The sequence below is a fragment of the Apodemus sylvaticus genome, chromosome 11 (genome assembly GCF_947179515.1).
Source record: "Apodemus sylvaticus chromosome 11, mApoSyl1.1, whole genome shotgun sequence".
NCBI lineage: Eukaryota > Metazoa > Chordata > Mammalia > Rodentia > Muridae > Apodemus > Apodemus sylvaticus.
The window spans coordinates 33,370,469-33,387,342 of NC_067482.1; the positions used below are offsets into that span (position 1 = coordinate 33,370,469).

The 16,874-nt window shown below is 43.2% G+C and overlaps 2 protein-coding genes across 3 annotated transcripts in view; both read left to right on the forward strand.

Annotated features, from left to right (window-relative positions):
• The window catches only part of Ppat (phosphoribosyl pyrophosphate amidotransferase), a 34,782-nt gene extending 20,143 nt beyond the window's left edge, over positions 1-14,639 (forward strand). The window contains exons 4-11 of one of the 2 annotated variants that reach the window (XM_052199600.1): positions 1,253-1,365; positions 1,467-1,612; positions 3,637-3,709; positions 5,077-5,228; positions 5,493-5,620; positions 6,839-7,060; positions 9,756-9,876; positions 10,740-10,827. In XM_052199600.1, the coding sequence (XP_052055560.1) occupies positions 1,253-1,365; positions 1,467-1,612; positions 3,637-3,709; positions 5,077-5,228; positions 5,493-5,620; positions 6,839-7,060; positions 9,756-9,876; positions 10,740-10,810 (1,026 nt within the window). In that variant the 3' untranslated portion in view covers positions 10,811-10,827. The other variant, XM_052199599.1, reaches the window with a different exon arrangement.
• A 2,161-nt stretch (positions 14,640-16,800) lies between these two features.
• The window catches only part of Aasdh (aminoadipate-semialdehyde dehydrogenase), a 29,090-nt gene continuing 29,016 nt past the window's right edge, over positions 16,801-16,874 (forward strand). Inside the window, exon 1 of the mRNA XM_052198680.1 lies at positions 16,801-16,871. The gene's annotated coding sequence lies outside the window, so the exon portion shown is untranslated. The remainder of the gene's footprint in view (positions 16,872-16,874) is intronic.

Sequence of the window (16,874 nt, forward strand, 5' to 3'; positions counted from 1 at the left end):
AATAAGTTTTATGGGTAACCACTGTTGGTCTGAGTCTCCCCTGCAGTTGTCCTGACCCATTTATTAGGCAGCCATTGGGATTTCCCTGAAAGTGCTGAAAGCCTCAGTTGGGGCTGTCTCCTTTCCCAGGAAACACCAGGCACTGCGTCACAAATGACACAGCAGTATTCCTCACAACTCTGCCATATCTGGGGCCAGCAAGATAACAGTAGCAGCTCTGCAGCTGGTCTCTGGCTTCTGTCTCTGCTGTCCTCAGGCAAATACAGGCTAGCTCTTGGGTAACTGCTGCAGTAGCAAGTCTCAGGCAGGGTCTGACAGCTGTCAATCATGAGGCTGAATGTCTAGTTCTTGACACTTAAGAAATAGATAATTGGAAGTACTTACAATGATCTGTCGTGGAGTTACTGTTAGTGTTAACGATCCGCTAAGCAGCCTCAGTGAGGGCTGGGGACTCATGGTCTAGAGTTTCCAGTGTCCTGCTCTCTGTGGTAGCTTTGGGGATCTTTGTGGGCAGTGACACTGTGGCAGCTCTAGTACACATTTCTGTCCAAAAACTGGGAAAGTGAGTAGTTTTAAAAATGTAGACAATAACAAAAGTCTAGAGATGAATTACAAAAGTTTACTGCTTAGAAATAATCATCCCCAAGAATTCAATCTGAGCATCATGTAGCTCCTTGATTTCAGACACAGCTCCTTATCCAGGGATTAGACTGAGCTTTGCACAGCCAGCCACCATTGACAATGCTTTTTGGTGTCGCCTTAAATCATTCTGTATGTGTCTGTGGTGCAGCCTCTGTCTTGGTCAGCCTAGTCAGAACTTTATGATCATAAAGTACACTCAACCAGTGCTTATTAAATGTCTCCTACATTTAGTCATTTGAAATGCTGATTCCTGACTTCTCTTGGAGGTCAGAAGTGTGACTGTTCATTTATGCCACCCACAGTCATTGGTGCCGTTTGCTACTGTTAAGGAAGAAGTGTGCCCTGTTCATCAGGATTGTAGAGGGTACTCACCCTCAGACTTAAGTTCTGCTGCTGCATATCTGCTAAAGTACTTTTGTTCTGCTTAGCTTTGGGAACTTCCGGTTGCTCCCAGCTCTGGACTGCTGCCATGAATATACACACAGTTAATGGGCCCAGGGGTTGTAACTTAGTATCTGTAGAACGCCTGGTTTCTATTACTGTGTGTATTACTTTTTGATGGGGAGCAGGATATCTAATGGTGATGATGAAACTTCTCTCTCCCCCGTAGCTTTTGCGGCATGGTATTGGGCTCTCCACGTCCTCTGATAGTGAAATGATTACCCAGTTACTCGCGTACACCCCTCCTCAGGAACAAGACGATACTCCAGACTGGGTAGCAAGGTAACATAGATAGAACTGACCTGTAGTTGCAGCTCCCGCCATGAGGACTTTGCTTGCCTGTGTTTATAGCCAGTGATTCATTCGGTTCCTTGTAATTCCAGAATTAAGAACTTAATGAAGGAAGCGCCTGCAGCGTACTCTCTGGTTATAATGCACAGGGATGTCATTTACGCAGTACGCGATCCTTACGGAAATCGTCCTCTGTGCATCGGCCGTCTCATGCCACTTTCTGATATGAATGACAAAGGTAATGTGAGCTTCAGAAGGAAGGAACCTGGGTTTCTTTCTTTTTTCGTTTTTTTTCAAGTTTCTCTTTATTTTTTTTCTATATTCTTTGTTTACATTCTGAATGCTTCCCCCTTTCCCGGTTCCCCCCTCCCCAATGGTCTCATAAGCCCTCTTCCCTCCACCCATTTCCCAATCACCTCCCTCCCATTTCCCTGTCCTGGTACTCCCCTACAACTGGATTAACTCTTTTCAGAACCAGGGCCCTCTCTTTCCCTCTTCATGGGAATCATTTGATATGCTGTGTCTTGAGAATTCAGAGCTTCTGGGCTCATTAATATCCACTTATCAGTGATTGTATTCCATGTGTGTTCTTTTGTGACTGGGTTACCTCACTTAGGACGATATTTTCCAGTTCCAAACATTTGCCTAGGAATTTCATGAATTCATTGTTTGTGATTGCTGAGTAGTATTCCATTGTGTAAATATACCACATTTTCTGTATCCATTCCTCCATTGAGGGACATCCGGAATCTGATTTTCATAATGCTTTTCAGAATTATCTTTCAATTGTCAAGTCTTAAAGTCCTTGCCTTTCCTCCCCTTTTTCTTGTGTGAGCCCCCAAAATCTGAGATTACTGGAAGTTTATGGATAGGAAGAAATAGGGAAGAAAGAAAACACAGAATATTTTATTTTTAAAATTTTGTTTTGTTTTGTTTTTTGTTTTGGTTTTTTTTTTTTGGATTTTGGTTTTTTTGAGACAGGGTTTCTCTGTGTAGCCCTGGCTGTCCTGGAACTCAATCTGTAGACCAGGCTGGCCTCGAACTCAGAAATCCGCCTGCCTCTGCCTCCCAGAGTGCTGGGATCACAGGTGTGTGCCACCACCACCCGGCTTGTTTGTATATGAGTCCACGCTTTGTATGTGGCTTGTGCTCTGTGCTGCTTAAGGAGGGTGGAAGAGGGTGTCTGGTGTCATCCTCTGTCAGTCTCTACCTATTCTTGTGAGGCAGGGTCTTTCCTGAGCTTGGAGATTTCTGGAAGCCTACCCTTGGCTGGGTTTACAGATGTGGAGGATGTCAGGGTTATTAGGTGGGTGCTGGGATCTGAACTCTGGTCCTTGTGATTTCACAGCAAGCTTTTTAGCCCTAGATGGTGTTTTTAAAAAATATACGAAAGGGGTGGCAGTGTGTGAGTGCATGTATGCATACAGGTGTGCTCACCTATGCATGTGTTGATTAGAGGTCAGAGGTCAGCTTCAATTGTTGACTTCTGTTGCTTTCTACTTTCTGTGGGACTCCCCCAGAGCTGGAGTCTCAGGTGATTGCTGCCATGCCTAATGCTTAGCTAGAGGCTGGGAGCAGACTCAGTCCCTTGTTTGCCCAGCCAGCAATTTAGTCCCTGAGCCATTGGCTAATATTAGTTTTAGTTTTCAAAATATATTTCTTTGGCCGTGTCTGACCTTTCAATCGCAGTATTTAGTGAATTGCTAATAATTCATGTCTTTGGCCTATCTTTTTAATTTCTGCAGCAGTATTTCTTTATGACTTAACAAACTCTCCTGTTCAAACCATGATAAAATGTGAGACGGAGACTTGACTTGTTCATTGTCTTTTATTTGAGTCATGTGGCACCACCTGCTTTTAATGTGATGGATGATGCCCACTTTTCTCTATTTGGTGTTTAGCTGTTCTATTGGAGAAACTTCTTTTAAAAAAAAATTATATCCTGTGCTTGTGCACAGTGACAGGCAGTGGCATATGAGGATCAGAGGACGTAAGTCTGGAGTCCCTTCTCCTCTGGCGGTTTCCAGGGATCGAGCTGGGGATGTCAGACTGGGCAGAAAGCACCTCTATCCAATGAGCCGTCTCACCAGCCTAAACTAAACACCTCTTTAAAAAAAATTACTTGAGGAGTCTGGGGATGCCACTGATTAATACAGTATTTGCCTGGGTTGTGTAAGGCTCCTGGCTTCTGTCCACAAAAAAAGTAAACACTAAACAAGGGACCAAACCCATTCACTAAATTGATTGTCTTATAACTTACAGAGAAAAAATCTTCAGAAACTGACGGATGGGTGGTGTCTTCAGAGTCGTGTAGCTTTTTATCTATTGGTGCGAGGTAAGTTGTCTCCTGTTCATCATATTATTTCCCTCTACGTTTATGAGAAAAAACATAGGGAAAAAACATTTATGAGAAAAAAACGGTTAAGGGGAAAAAATGTAGAAAAAAATGAGGGCTGACGGTGTGCAAGTTAAGGTGGGAAAAGTATTTGAACCTTAAAGTTAATTAATGTCAGCTTGGGCAACCCTGTATCCAAAAACGAGAGATAAAGAAATGAGAGGGAGGGATTATAATTTTTAAAGGGAGGTGATAGATATTTTTTCCTAATTATTTACTTTTTTTTTTTTTTGTTTTGTTTTGTTCTGTTTTGTTTCTGAGGCAGGGAGGGTTTCTCTGTAGCCTTGGCTATCTTGGAATTCACTCTGTAGACCAGGCAGTCCTTGAACTCACAGAGATTCTCCTGCCTCTGCTGGGATTAAAGGCTTGTGCCACCACCGCCCATCTGGTTATTTTTTACTTTTCCATGCCTTTTTCTTTGCTGTAAGAAAGCATCTATAAATGTGTTTTGTTATTTAAGGTGTGCATAGCAATTATACTGACTTTAATGTTCCTGTACTACCTTCTGATTTTGAAAATACTGTCAGTCTTTAAAATGTCACTGCTCACTTGTTCATGTGTTTGGTTTTGAGCCTAGGCCTCACTCTAACCCAGGTCACCCTGGAACTGTGGTAATTCTTCTGCCTCCCGAGAGCTGAGATTACAGATTGAGACATTGTTGGGAGGGGCACATGCACCCTCAAAGGACATCTTGTAGGAGTCAGTTCTCTTTTCCCACGCTGTGGGCCCTAGAGCTCAAACTAAGGTCTTTAGGCTCAGCAGCAAACGTCTCTACCCACTGAGCCATCTCACTTGCCAAGGCCTTACTTTTTATCTTTACTTTGTGTCGTGAAGGGAGGTGTGCCACTGTGCACCTATGAAGGGTAAGAGGACAACTTGTGGGACTCAGTTCTTTTCTTCTGCCGTGTGGGCTCCAGCAATCACATCTTAGATTGTCAAGTGTCCTTACCTGTGAACAGTTCACCAGCAACTTAAGTCATACTAGGAAAAATTAATTAAACTATCCTCTCCTCTCTGTCTCTCTTCCTCTCAAAAAAGGCAGAATCACTTTCAAAGTGAAGTGATAGATCATAGAATGTGTGCGCTGTCAAGACTTGACAGTGGGCACGTGACAGAGTGCTTACTGACCCCTTTATTTTTCAAAAATCAATAAAATATAGGTCCCTTGGTTTTAAAGCCCTACATTTAAAAAACAATAGAGAAAATAAAAATCCTTTTCTTTTGCCTTTTAAAAATTAGCATATATTTATTGTATGAAATGATAGGTCTCACAAATGTCTTCTGGTTGTTTGTGTGTTTTTCCTAAGGTATTGCCATGAAGTCAAACCTGGAGAAATTGTAGAAATATCCAGACATGGTATCCGAACTCTTGATATAATTCCAAGGTCTAAAGGAGACCCTGTGGCTTTCTGTATCTTTGAATATGTTTATTTTGCAAGACCAGATAGTATGTTTGAAGGTAAGTATATTTCTTCTCTTTGACTGTTTAATTAATCTCATTTATCTTATTGAAACATGAGAGTCCTTGGCCCAGAGGCTTATGTGGTTCTTGGGAGGAACATGGCTGTATGCTGTGACTCTGTTACTGAGTTACAAGCCATAACTGCTCCTCTTTTCAACTGTTAGATTTTGTTTTTCTTTAAATAATAAAGATTATCTAATACATATTAAGGTGAAGTTACGCTAAGTTAAGACAATTTGGGTTCCTTTCCAAACCTTCCAGACCAGATGGTTTATACCGTAAGGTACCGATGTGGTCAGCAGCTGGCGATTGAAGCACCCGTGGAGGCGGACTTGGTTAGCACAGTTCCAGAATCTGCTACACCTGCAGCTCTGGGATATGCGACAAAGGTATTTACTTTTAATTATTACCTGGGTTAGTCATCTAGCAGTGAAATAAATGTGACCCACAAAGGGGAAAGCCATTGATTCACTGTAAGAAGGAAAGATCTGGGGTCTAATGTTGATTCCTCTGCGTGAGTTCCTAGACATCTCTCCCCAGAAAGTGGGCCGAGCCATGGCCCAGTGGGTTCTGGGTGAGTGCCTGGGAAACACATGGTGGAGGGAGAGCTGACTCTAGTGACCTGTCCCCCAACTTCCACACAAGCTCAGGGGCACACACATGCACATGCTTGTGCATACATGCAAGCAATAAGTAGTTTTTCATCACCCAAAGATTAGAATATTGTCCCCCATTTTAAATGATTAACAGCACACAGAATATAGATTTCACTGTGACATTTCCACACGCATGTCATTTACGTGTTCTTACTCATCCCTCCCCTCCTTTTTTAAAGATTTATTTATTTTTTATATGTAAGTAGACTGTAGCTGACTTCAGACACACCAGAAGAGGGCATCAGATTCCATTACAGATGGTTGTAAACCACCATGTGGATGCTGGGATTTGAACTCAGGGCCTTCAGAAGAGCAGTCAGTGCTCTCAGCCGCTGAGCCGTCTCTCCAGCCCCTCTCCCCTTTCGTTCTGCACTCTTGCTTCCCCACTGTGCTTCCCCGTCACAAGCCTTCCATTACCCTTTATTTCTAGCTTGCCCGTGGATGTTTCCTCTCTGGAAGACCCCCGGGCGTGACCCCCAGCGTAGATCTTAGGTCGGCTAGCTTCTCTGGTGGGGAGCTCATCCTTTTCTCAGTGTTCTAAACTGTTAATTCCCCTGTGAGTTTCCACAGCTCTTCTTCATGGGGTCACACAGAGGAAGCTTCTGGTCGAGCATCTTACCTGAAAGTCTGTGGCCTCCGTTTTTTAAAAGGGGCTGTTTTGTGGTAGTATAGGCTTTCAATCCCAGTAATAGAGAAACTGAGGCATTGCTGTGAGTTGGAGGCCAGCCTAGGCAACATAGTGAAACACTTCCCTTTCTAACAACAGGATGGCATTCTGACTACATACAGCGTTTAGTGGTAATATAGAGGAGCATGCTTACTTAGCTTCTAAACCAAGTAATGTACATGTGCTATAGACAGTTACCTTGAGGCATGGATGAATACCTTTTGTCTCTAAAGGGCATTTTTAGGCCAGTATTGCTACTAATGTGTATTTATTTCCCCCATCAGTGTGGGCTGCCATATGTGGAGGTGCTGTGTAAGAACCGGTATGTAGGAAGAACCTTCATTCAGCCAAACATGAGGTTAAGACAACTCGGTGTTGCAAAGAAATTTGGCGTGTTGTCTGACAACTTTAAAGGCAAAAGAATTGTTCTCATAGATGATTCGATTGTGAGAGGCAATACTATCTCACCCATCATAAAACTCCTCAAAGAATCCGGTGCAAAAGAGGTAAGTATTATAAAACATATGCTGAGCCGGGCGGTGGTGGCGCACGCCTGTAATCCCAGCACTCTGGGAGGGGAGGCAGAGGCAGGTGGATTTCTGAGTCGAGGCCAGCCTGGTCTACAGTGAGTTCCAGGACAGCCAGGGCTATACAGAAAAACCCTGTCTCGAAAAAAATTAAATCCAAAAAAAAAAAAAAACCAAACAAAACAAAAACATATGCTGTAGCACCAATAATAAACTTTTTTTTTATTCGATATAATTTATTTACATTTCAAATGATTTCCCCTTTTCTAGCCCCCCACTCCCCGAAAGTCCCGTAAGCCCCCTTCTCTTCACCTGTCCTCCCACCCACCCTTTCCCACTTCCCCGTTCTGGTTTTGCCAAATACTGTTTCACTGAGTCTATCCAGAACCAGGGGCCACTCCTCCTTTCTTCTTGTACCTCATTTGATGTGTGGATTATGTTTTGGGTATTCCAGTTTTCTAGGTTAATAACCACTTATTAGTGAGTGCATACCATGATTCACCTTTTGAGTCTGCGTTACCTCACTTAGTATGATGTTCTCTAGCTCCATCCATTTGCCTAAGAATTTCATGAATTCATTGTTTCTAATGGCTGAATAGTACTCCATTGTGTAGATATACCACATTTTTTGCATCCACTCTTCTGTTGAGGGATACCTGGGTTCTTTCCAGCATCGACACCATCAAGAGGACAAATCGGCAACCAACAAATTGGGAAAAGATCTTCACAAATCCTACATCAGATAGAGGGCTAATATTCAATATATATAAAGAATTCAAAAAGTTAGACTCCAGAAAACCGAACAACCCTATTAAAAAATGGGGTACAGAGTTAAACAAGGAATTCTCACCTGAAGAAATTCAGATGGCGGAGAAGCATCTTAAAAAATGCTCAACTTCATTAATTATTAGGGAAATGCAAATCAAAACAACCCTAAGATTTCATCTTATACCAGTCAGAATGGCTAAGATTAAAAATTCAGGAGACAGCAGGTGTTGGAGAGGATGTGGAGAAAGAGGAACACTCCACTGCTGGTGGGGTTGCAAATTGGTACAACCACTCTGGAAATCAGTTTGGTGGTTCCTCCGAAAACTGGGCACCTCACTTCTGGAAGATCCTGCTATACCACTCCTGGGCATATACCCAGAGGATGCCCCACCATGTAATAAGGATACATGCTCTACTATGTTCATAGCAGCCCTATTTATAATAATAAACTTATGATACTGGCATAAAAAGTACTCTATCCAAGTGGACGGTCAGTGGGGCTTTGCCTATCAGATTGCACTATGATAGCTGGGCAGCAATACGGAGGCTAACTACTCTTACGCTATACTAAGTTTAATCTTTAGTAGGTTGAAAAGCTAAACATAGAAGGTCTCTCCCAGCACTTGGGAGGCTGTGGCCGAGGATCAAGTGTTCAAGGCCAGCTGTGGCTGCTGATAATCCTATCTCAGACAAACAAACCCACAGCTAAAAAGCCCAAATATTTTTCTCAATATAGTATTTCTGAATTAATGTTATATATTGTTCCTTTAGACATCATGTATCTTAGTTAGGGTTTCTATTGCTGCAATGAAACACCACGACCCAAAAAAACCTTGGAGTTGGAGATGAAAGGGTTATTAGGCTGAGACGTCCATATTACAGTTCATCATTGACGGAAGTCAGGATAGGGACTTAAGCAGGGCAGGAAGCTGGAAGGCGGGAGCTGATGCAGAGGCATGGACGGGCGCTGCTTATGGCTTGCTTGCTCCTCACTGCCTGCTCAGCCTGCGTTCTTTCAGAAGAACCCGGGACCACCAGCCCAGGGATGGCACCACCCACAGCAGGCTGGGCCCTCCCCTTACAAGGCTGTCTCCAACCGGAACTATGGAGGCATTTTCTTTTTAAATGTATTTATTTTTACTCACTTCACGTCGTGCTCACTGCCCTCAGTCACCTTGTCCTCCAGGCAGCCCATCATGTTACTGTACCTTCAAATTCTTTGAAAAGCCCACAGAACCAGTGTGACGCAGTTCTTTGCAGTGTTTGTTCCCTCTGCACCAACTCCAAGGTGCACGTTCATTAGGCTGTATTTTTAAATTTCAAACTTTATTCTAACTTTAAATCTTTCACTCCCTTCAATTATAGAAGCAGGATGCCATATGTATTTAATAGTTGAATGAATTTGAAAAGTGGGATGGCAAGCAATGAGGATAGCCTGTACTTAGAACATTTCAAGAACACTAGGGTTTTTTATGACTGATTATGGTTCTGCTGATCTCACTGTTGAAACTATGAACATGATAGTGTAGAAACAAGAGGCTTTAATAAATTCGGCCTCTGTTGCTATAGTAAGAATTGCTAACCACATACCTTGCACATAGATTAAAGGGTATAAAGTGACACGTCTGCCTATGTGATGAAATATGCTGTGGCCATTTAAATCTCTCTGAAGATTAAATAACATGTAGCTACTGGTTATAATGGTGTGATGGACCAAACAGAAAGGGCAAAACCAATAGAGTAGACAGAAGGAGCCAAGTTACAATTAGTAGTAAGATTTTCATTAAAGAACAGCAGAGTACCATGCCGGCATTCACACAAAACAGAACCAGCATTAGGAATATACATTCTTCAACAGGAATGCATAACTAGTTTGACTGAGTATATGAAACAATTTTTCTCCAAGGTGCACATCCGAGTTGCTTCACCACCGATAAAATATCCATGCTTCATGGGAATAAACATTCCTACAAAAGAAGAGCTCATAGCCAATAAACCAGAATTTGAATGTCTTGCAGAATACCTCGGTAGGTGTTAACATTTCTGTAAATATTAACTTTTAATTTTAAGTCTACTTTTGTGTAAAACAGCAATTAGTTGGAAGATAAATTTGAGTGCTGGGGAGGTTGCTCAGTGGTTATAGATCTGGCTATGCAAGTTTTGGGGAACCAGAGTTGAGTTTGTAAACATTACATGGAGTAGGTATGTGTGTAATTCCAGAGTTCAGCATGTGGAGACCATACACAAAGAGTAAGCTGGCTGGCTAGATCGCAGAGTCGGTCACCCTGAGACCATCAGCCTTGGCCCTCTACAGATGCATGTGTGCATGACTGCATACACACATATATGTACTGGGGCAAATCACAGTAGCACCAAAAGTTATCTTCTAGAAATAATTTAAACATAAAGATTGCAAATCCTATTTTATGTGGTGACACATGCCTTTGACTCTAAGATGGGAGGCAGGGACAGCCAGGTCTGAGTTTAAGGCCACCCTGGTCTACAAAGGTAATTCCAGGATAGACAGGACTACAGATTGAGACCTTGATTCAACAAAACCAAAAACTCCACAGTAATTATTCTAACACTGAACACAATTATTCTAAAGAGTAAAGGGGATGGGGCACTTTTTATATTAGAGATGTGGGTCAGAGCAAGATCAGAAGACGGTGCTTTTAGAGTAGAATGACTCTCACTGCACACACAGGATTGAATGGAGAGATTTGAATGTTCCGAACCAGCATTTTACCACTAAGCCACGTTCCCAGTTTCCCTCTCCTTTAAGAGTTTGAATTGTCCTGGTGGGCGAGAACTTAGCATCATCCTCCCTCAGCTGCCAGAGCAGTGGGAACTGCGCTTTATATCCTCACGGCCAGCTTCCTTTTTTCAGGAAGGCTAAGAGAGAAGTTTTCATCATTTCATCCTGACTTGAAAGAGCTGTCTGCAGCTGTGTTGTGGTGAGACATGTTTTCCTTTCCTCCCACAGGAGCTAACAGCGTGGTCTATCTGTCAGTGGAAGGACTGGTTTCATCTGTGCAACAGGAAATAAAATTCAAGAAGCAGAAACTGAAAAAACGTGATATTTCAATTCAAGAAAATGGGAATGGTGTGGGCTATTTCGAGAAGACAGGACACTGTACGGCCTGCCTCACTGGGCAGTACCCTGTGGATCTGGAATGGTAGCTGCCTGGGCAGACATGCTGCGTCCAGTCTGAAAGGTCATCAAGTGGTTTACATATTGTCACTCAGTTGATACAAAATGGACACCACATGCTTATGTATATATACCTTAAACTTTGAGATTTTCTTAGGTTGATAAATTGGTAAAATTGAACCACAAGAACTGACTTACCCGAGAGAAGGCAGGAGGTTAGCGGCATTTCCCAGACCCATGTTTGAAAGGTTTATAAGAGGCTAGATTAGGGGTGTTACGTACACAGGGTGGGGCTTTATAAAGTCCCATTCATGAAGAATTTGAATTCATCGTGCCCCATAGGTAGTCCATACAGTCAAGCCTGTAATTATAGCCTTCATCTTAGATTCTTCCATCCCATGCACACGTGTGGCTCTGGGGACCAATGTACAACTCTTAAAAAATGAAGACCTACCTGGGAAGCTGAGGCAGGAGAATTTCCAGTTCAAGGCCAACCTGGGCTTCCCTGACTCAAGATAAAAAGCCTCTTCTGTGCCTCGGACTCCTCATTTGTTTCCTGAGTCAGTCATACATTTAATATATAGTATAGGAATTGTCGTAGGCTGTGTAGGACTGCAGTTTCACCCCTGCATTTTGCAGTGCATGGTCATTAGCTTTTCAGAAGCTAATGTTAATTAGCTTTTGCTAAATGAATTTTCAGTTTGTGATGGACAGCCACTGTTTTGGGAATTAGATTGCCTGTAACCAAGTGTTAGCTCATAATCATGTTTTTTCTACCTTATTTAGTTAGGTCTAGTGACATTTTATTTTTAATTTTTTTATGACGCAGATTTAGTGGATTGAGGTGATTTGCTAACTCCTGTTTATGTAAGATTTTTCACATGGAAAAATAATTATTTCTATAATGTTGCCAAAATTTGCTATATACTTTCCAAACCCACTTAGAAATATATTTATTAATAACTGCCTACATTTGGTATATAGTGTCATGTGTTCCATAGTGGCAGGTCAAGATAAAATGTTGGTACTTTAAGGTCACGCGCTGCAGTGCCTGAGGTTACCCTGTGGGTAGACACTGGCAGACTGGCATCTCACAGCCCAGGGGCCAATTCAGTGGATGCGGCTTCTTATGTTCAATGCATTTCCTTTGGCAGTACGGAGGGGTGAGGCCCTTAGGTCAATTTTTTAAATGGCCTTATTTAAATTTGATGTTTTACAAAGAAACTCAGGGAAGGTACTACAACCAAAATCTCTAATTTGACTTTTGTGTTTTCCATAGTGTTTATTTTGTTTTATTGGAATGCTTTTATAAAGGGAAATAATAACCAAGGTCGTTTGTACAACTTTCTTAATTATTTCTTCATTGTTACCTTTTATTTTACAAATTTCTGAATATGGATTTAATTAACTTTTTTTTTTTTTTTTTACCAATTTCAAGCCTTGTTTTATCTGCTTTAAATGTATATAATGAGTACTATATGCAGAAAGGATGAAAAACGTGTTTGAACACAACTAAGGTCCCAAATTAATGTAAGCCTACTTTCTGTTATTTTGGGGGGTGTTTTTGCCTGTGATTTTTATTTTTTTTGGCGACAAATATATGTAATAAATGTGTTTATACGTGTACTTTTTAAAAATAGTAGTAATCAGTACATTATGGTGTGCACCATGAAGACAGCACTGCATTCCATACCTGGCACCAACCAGCTGGTGAGATCTTATTTCTCTGATTCAGGCATTTTAACAAATAGTCCATCTCTTACGAGCTGGGCAAACACATGCCAAGAAGGAGGGCAGTAAGTCAAGTCATTGGAAAATAGAATGCCAGCACCTTGTGGAACAATCTTTAACAGCGTGGTGGCACACACCTTTAGTCCCACACTTGGGAGGCAGAGGTAGGTCAAGGCCTGGTCTACAGAGTGAATCCCAGGACAGCCAGGGCTACACAGAGAAACCCTGTCTCAAAAAACCAAACAAACAAAAAAACAGAACAAAACAACAACAAAAAAACACATAAAAGATGCCTGGCAGTGCCACACACTAAGTTATCTAGAAAAGGAAAATCTGTGGCACAAAGACAAAGCGGTCTTCAGGTGTCTGGGAAAAGCCTGGATCCTAAGACTGAAGCATAGCCGGGCAGTGGTGGCACACGTCTTTAATCCCAGCACGTGGGAGGCAGAGACAGGAGGTTCTCTGAGTTCGAGGCCAGCCTGGTCTACAAAGCCAGGACAGCCAAGGCTACACAGAGAAACCCTGTCTCGAAAAAGGAAAAAAAAAATGAGAAGCATCAAATTCTCCTCAGTTTCCAGCCCGCTGGCTTGTAGAGCTCAAGAAATCGATACCTAAACTTCCACCCTGCTGGTCTGGCCTGGCGACTTTGACCAGCCAGCCTCCACGGTGCCATGAGTAATTTCCTTTAACTAGTTGCTTGTTTCTCTGGGGAAGCCAATATTGCCACTCATTTTCTTGAGAATGCATCTCTTCAAATCTCTTCCTTTTTTAACTCATCCCTCTCGCTGTCTTTTGAGCAGTGGACAGCAACTACACAATGCACCATAACCCAGGTGTGATCCATGCAGTTGTAGACATTGTATCAGTAGGTTGTCATGCTCTGTTCAAGCTTGAGAACATGGTTTTGGCCTTCCCAGGTCAAACCAAGCATGTTTAGCGTGTTTATGGGTTGTTTGTTTGTTTTTTTGGTTTTTTTCGTTTGTTTTTTGAGATCTCATTTGAATGCCCCAGCTAGACTGAAACTCAGAAATGTGCCTGCCTCTGCCTCCTGAGCCCTGGAATGGATTAGATATGCAGCCACCACATCTGGGTTTTTTATTTTAGTCTTGTGGGGTGGGGCACATATGCACTTGTATATTTGCCTTCAGAGGTTAAGAGGCATCAGATTCCCTAGACCTGTAGTTAAGGGTGGTTTTTTTCTTTTTTAGCTTTCTGGCATGAGTGCTAGGAACAGATGTTGTGTCTGTGTGTGTGTGAGTGTGTGTGTGTACAGAAGACAATCTGTGGAGTCATCTACCCTCTACCTGGTGTGGAACCAAACTCGGTGAGTCCTTAGGCTCAGTGGCCAGTGCCGTCTTGTCAGCTCCCTAAGGATGTTTGTCTTCCAAGCCCAGTAGTCCAGGGCTGGGATGGTCTCCAGCTCCGAGAAAAGAGAGAAGAGCAAAACAGCCCAAGAGTGAAAATAACGTGTCCTTGAGAACCAACGTTGAGTAAAGAGGCAGGGTCCCTGAACACCAGCTGAAGGTGAATCACTCCCCAAACTAAAAATGCCCCTGGTGGGAATGGCTTAGGAAGGCTTGCCTGGGATCCTGTTCATCAGGATGTCCCCTGTTTGATCTGATGGCCTAGTGGCCTTTTTCACTCTGCTGACGTGCCTGAGGTCAGTCCTGGACATGTCTCTGCTTCTGTGAAGCAGAATCTGTGCGCATCATCTCTCTTGTTGAAGTTGGCCAATCCAGAATAAGGAGAGGGGGACCCACCCTGTACCACTAAAAATATTGATGTCCAGGGAGAATGGGTGAGGGGGACTGGGTTTTCAAAATCCCCTCTCCACTAGTGGAGAGTCTGTCTTTGTTGTGAGAGAATGTATATACTTTGGCTTTTAATAAAACTTGTTTGCTGTTATTTATTTCCTGTCTTTTAAATCGTTTAACCACTGGAAAAAACTAACCCAAGCTAAGATCCCTAGATGGAAGCACTTGGACTAAATAGAAAAAATACTTGTGTAAACTTCAGGACCTGACTGGAAGAACCTGAAAGCCTATAGGGATAAGGAATTGGGATCTACCTTTAAAATCAGCCCAGGCAGTTGAGGTGTAGTTGACCTGAGGCTGGAACACCAGAGCAGTGAAGTGAACAAGAGGCTAAGAGGAGAGGTTCACCAGGCAGATAACAGATGGTGTTCTTTCTTGAGAAAAGACAAGCATGGTGGCTAGTTCTTTGTCAACTTGACCCAAGCTAGAGTCATGGAAAGAGGGAACCTCAATTGAGAAAATGCTTCAATCACATTGGGCATTTTTCTTGATTAATGATTGATTTGGTCAATGACACCCCTGGGCGGGTGGGCCAGAAAACATCCTGAGGGCTGGAGAAATGGTCCAGGGGTTAAGCCCTGGCTTCCCTTCCAGAGGGCTCAGAATTAACTCAGTATCCTAGGGGGACAATAACTGGAACCCTAGTTCTAGATGACCTAATAAGATCCTTTTGTGGCCTTGCCCCAGACATCACGTGGTGAACAAACATGCACTTAAAAGACCCATACACATAGAATCATTTTTAAGAAGAAAAAGCAGGAAGAAGAGCCATTATTCCAGTCTCCACCTCAGGTTCCACCTCCAGAGTTTGGCTTTGAGTTCCTGTCCTGACTAGTGTTAGTGGTAGTGTTTTGATAAATCTTGGGTCCCCAAGTTGCTTTAGGTCATGTTTAATCACAGAAATAGAAAGCTAAACTAGAACAAATACAACACTAAAAAGGCGTTTGGAGATGCCCACAGTACACATGAAAAATGTGGTTTCCAAATGGGTATTTCCTGCACCATTTGGTAAGATAGATGAGAAGGCTGGTCTGATTCCATGACAGGCTTCAAATTAGCAGTTTAGGAGTCTAGGCCCAAGGCCAGGCAAATCAGTTATTAGGGAAAACAAAACCAAACAAACAAACAAACAAAAAAAACAGACTTCAGGCAGCTAGTCAGAAACCGCCCTACCTCACCACCTGGCTTAAGGAAAGGACAGTGGGTCCGAAACAGTTTCCCGGACTTCCTCAGCAATGAAGTAAGATAAAGCTCATCTACCCTGGAATTGCAGTGTGCTTTAAATGGAGCCTGTGAGCTCACTTGTCTATCTTTGTAATGGGGAGACCCTACCATGCTGAACTTCTACAGAATAAAACACAGTTGTGTTTATATACAATTTGAGTCCGAGGTGTCATTCTTCAGTGAATCATGGACCCTTACAAGTTTCTGGTCCCCAAAAGATAAGGACACACGCCTCTGTGCTTTTTTAAGGCACAGGAGATGGATGTGACGCTCCGACCTCGCCTCATAACAGGAACAGAGACAAAAATCGCTGCTCCTTTCCTCTCTGCTGGGGCAGTTAATTCACCACAGCTGTGATTCTTCACGTTTATTGTAATGATTGCTACCCTTGGAAAACACACATTCGGGGATATAGTGGGGCCAGGGACAGCTGTTCACCTTCACGGGCTTGGGTTTCCTCATAGAGAAGTGCTGAAAACAGCTGCAGATGCCAGTTACGAGTTTCATTCTGACAGGGGACTTCCTTCCCTTGCATACTTCACCGCTGCAATGACGGTCCCAAGCAGTTTTGAGTATGTTCTCAGAAGATGTGGGGGGGATATGGCCAATTACTCGCCAATTTGGCGGCGATTTCTTCACTTCAGCCTTTGGGATATTTCTACCCCCACTTTCGATCTCTCTGGGTCTTGAAGAGATGGCTCTGCTGTCAAGGGAGCTCACTGGCCTTCCGGTGGTCAGTCCCTTTTAGGTTCCCAGCACCCACGTGGTGGCTCACAACCACCTGGGACTACGCTCCAGGGAATCCGCCGGCACCTGAACGCACACGGTACACGTAAACTCATGCAGATGCACACACATACGCATGTGCGTTGTTTGAAGTGTATGTCAAGTCTCACTGCACAGCTCAAATCGGCCGGGACAAACGCGGTCCGACGCTCTATAGGACCACGCGGCGCGTGAACCTGTCCTGAGAGCCCGCCCCCGTCGCGGGCGTGACGTCACGGGCGCCTGGAGATAACGTAGATCCGCTTTACGGCTGCTGACCTTCAGCTGCTGGGCTGGAAAGTGCACGCTGCGTGCCACACGCTGTCGTGAAAAGGTG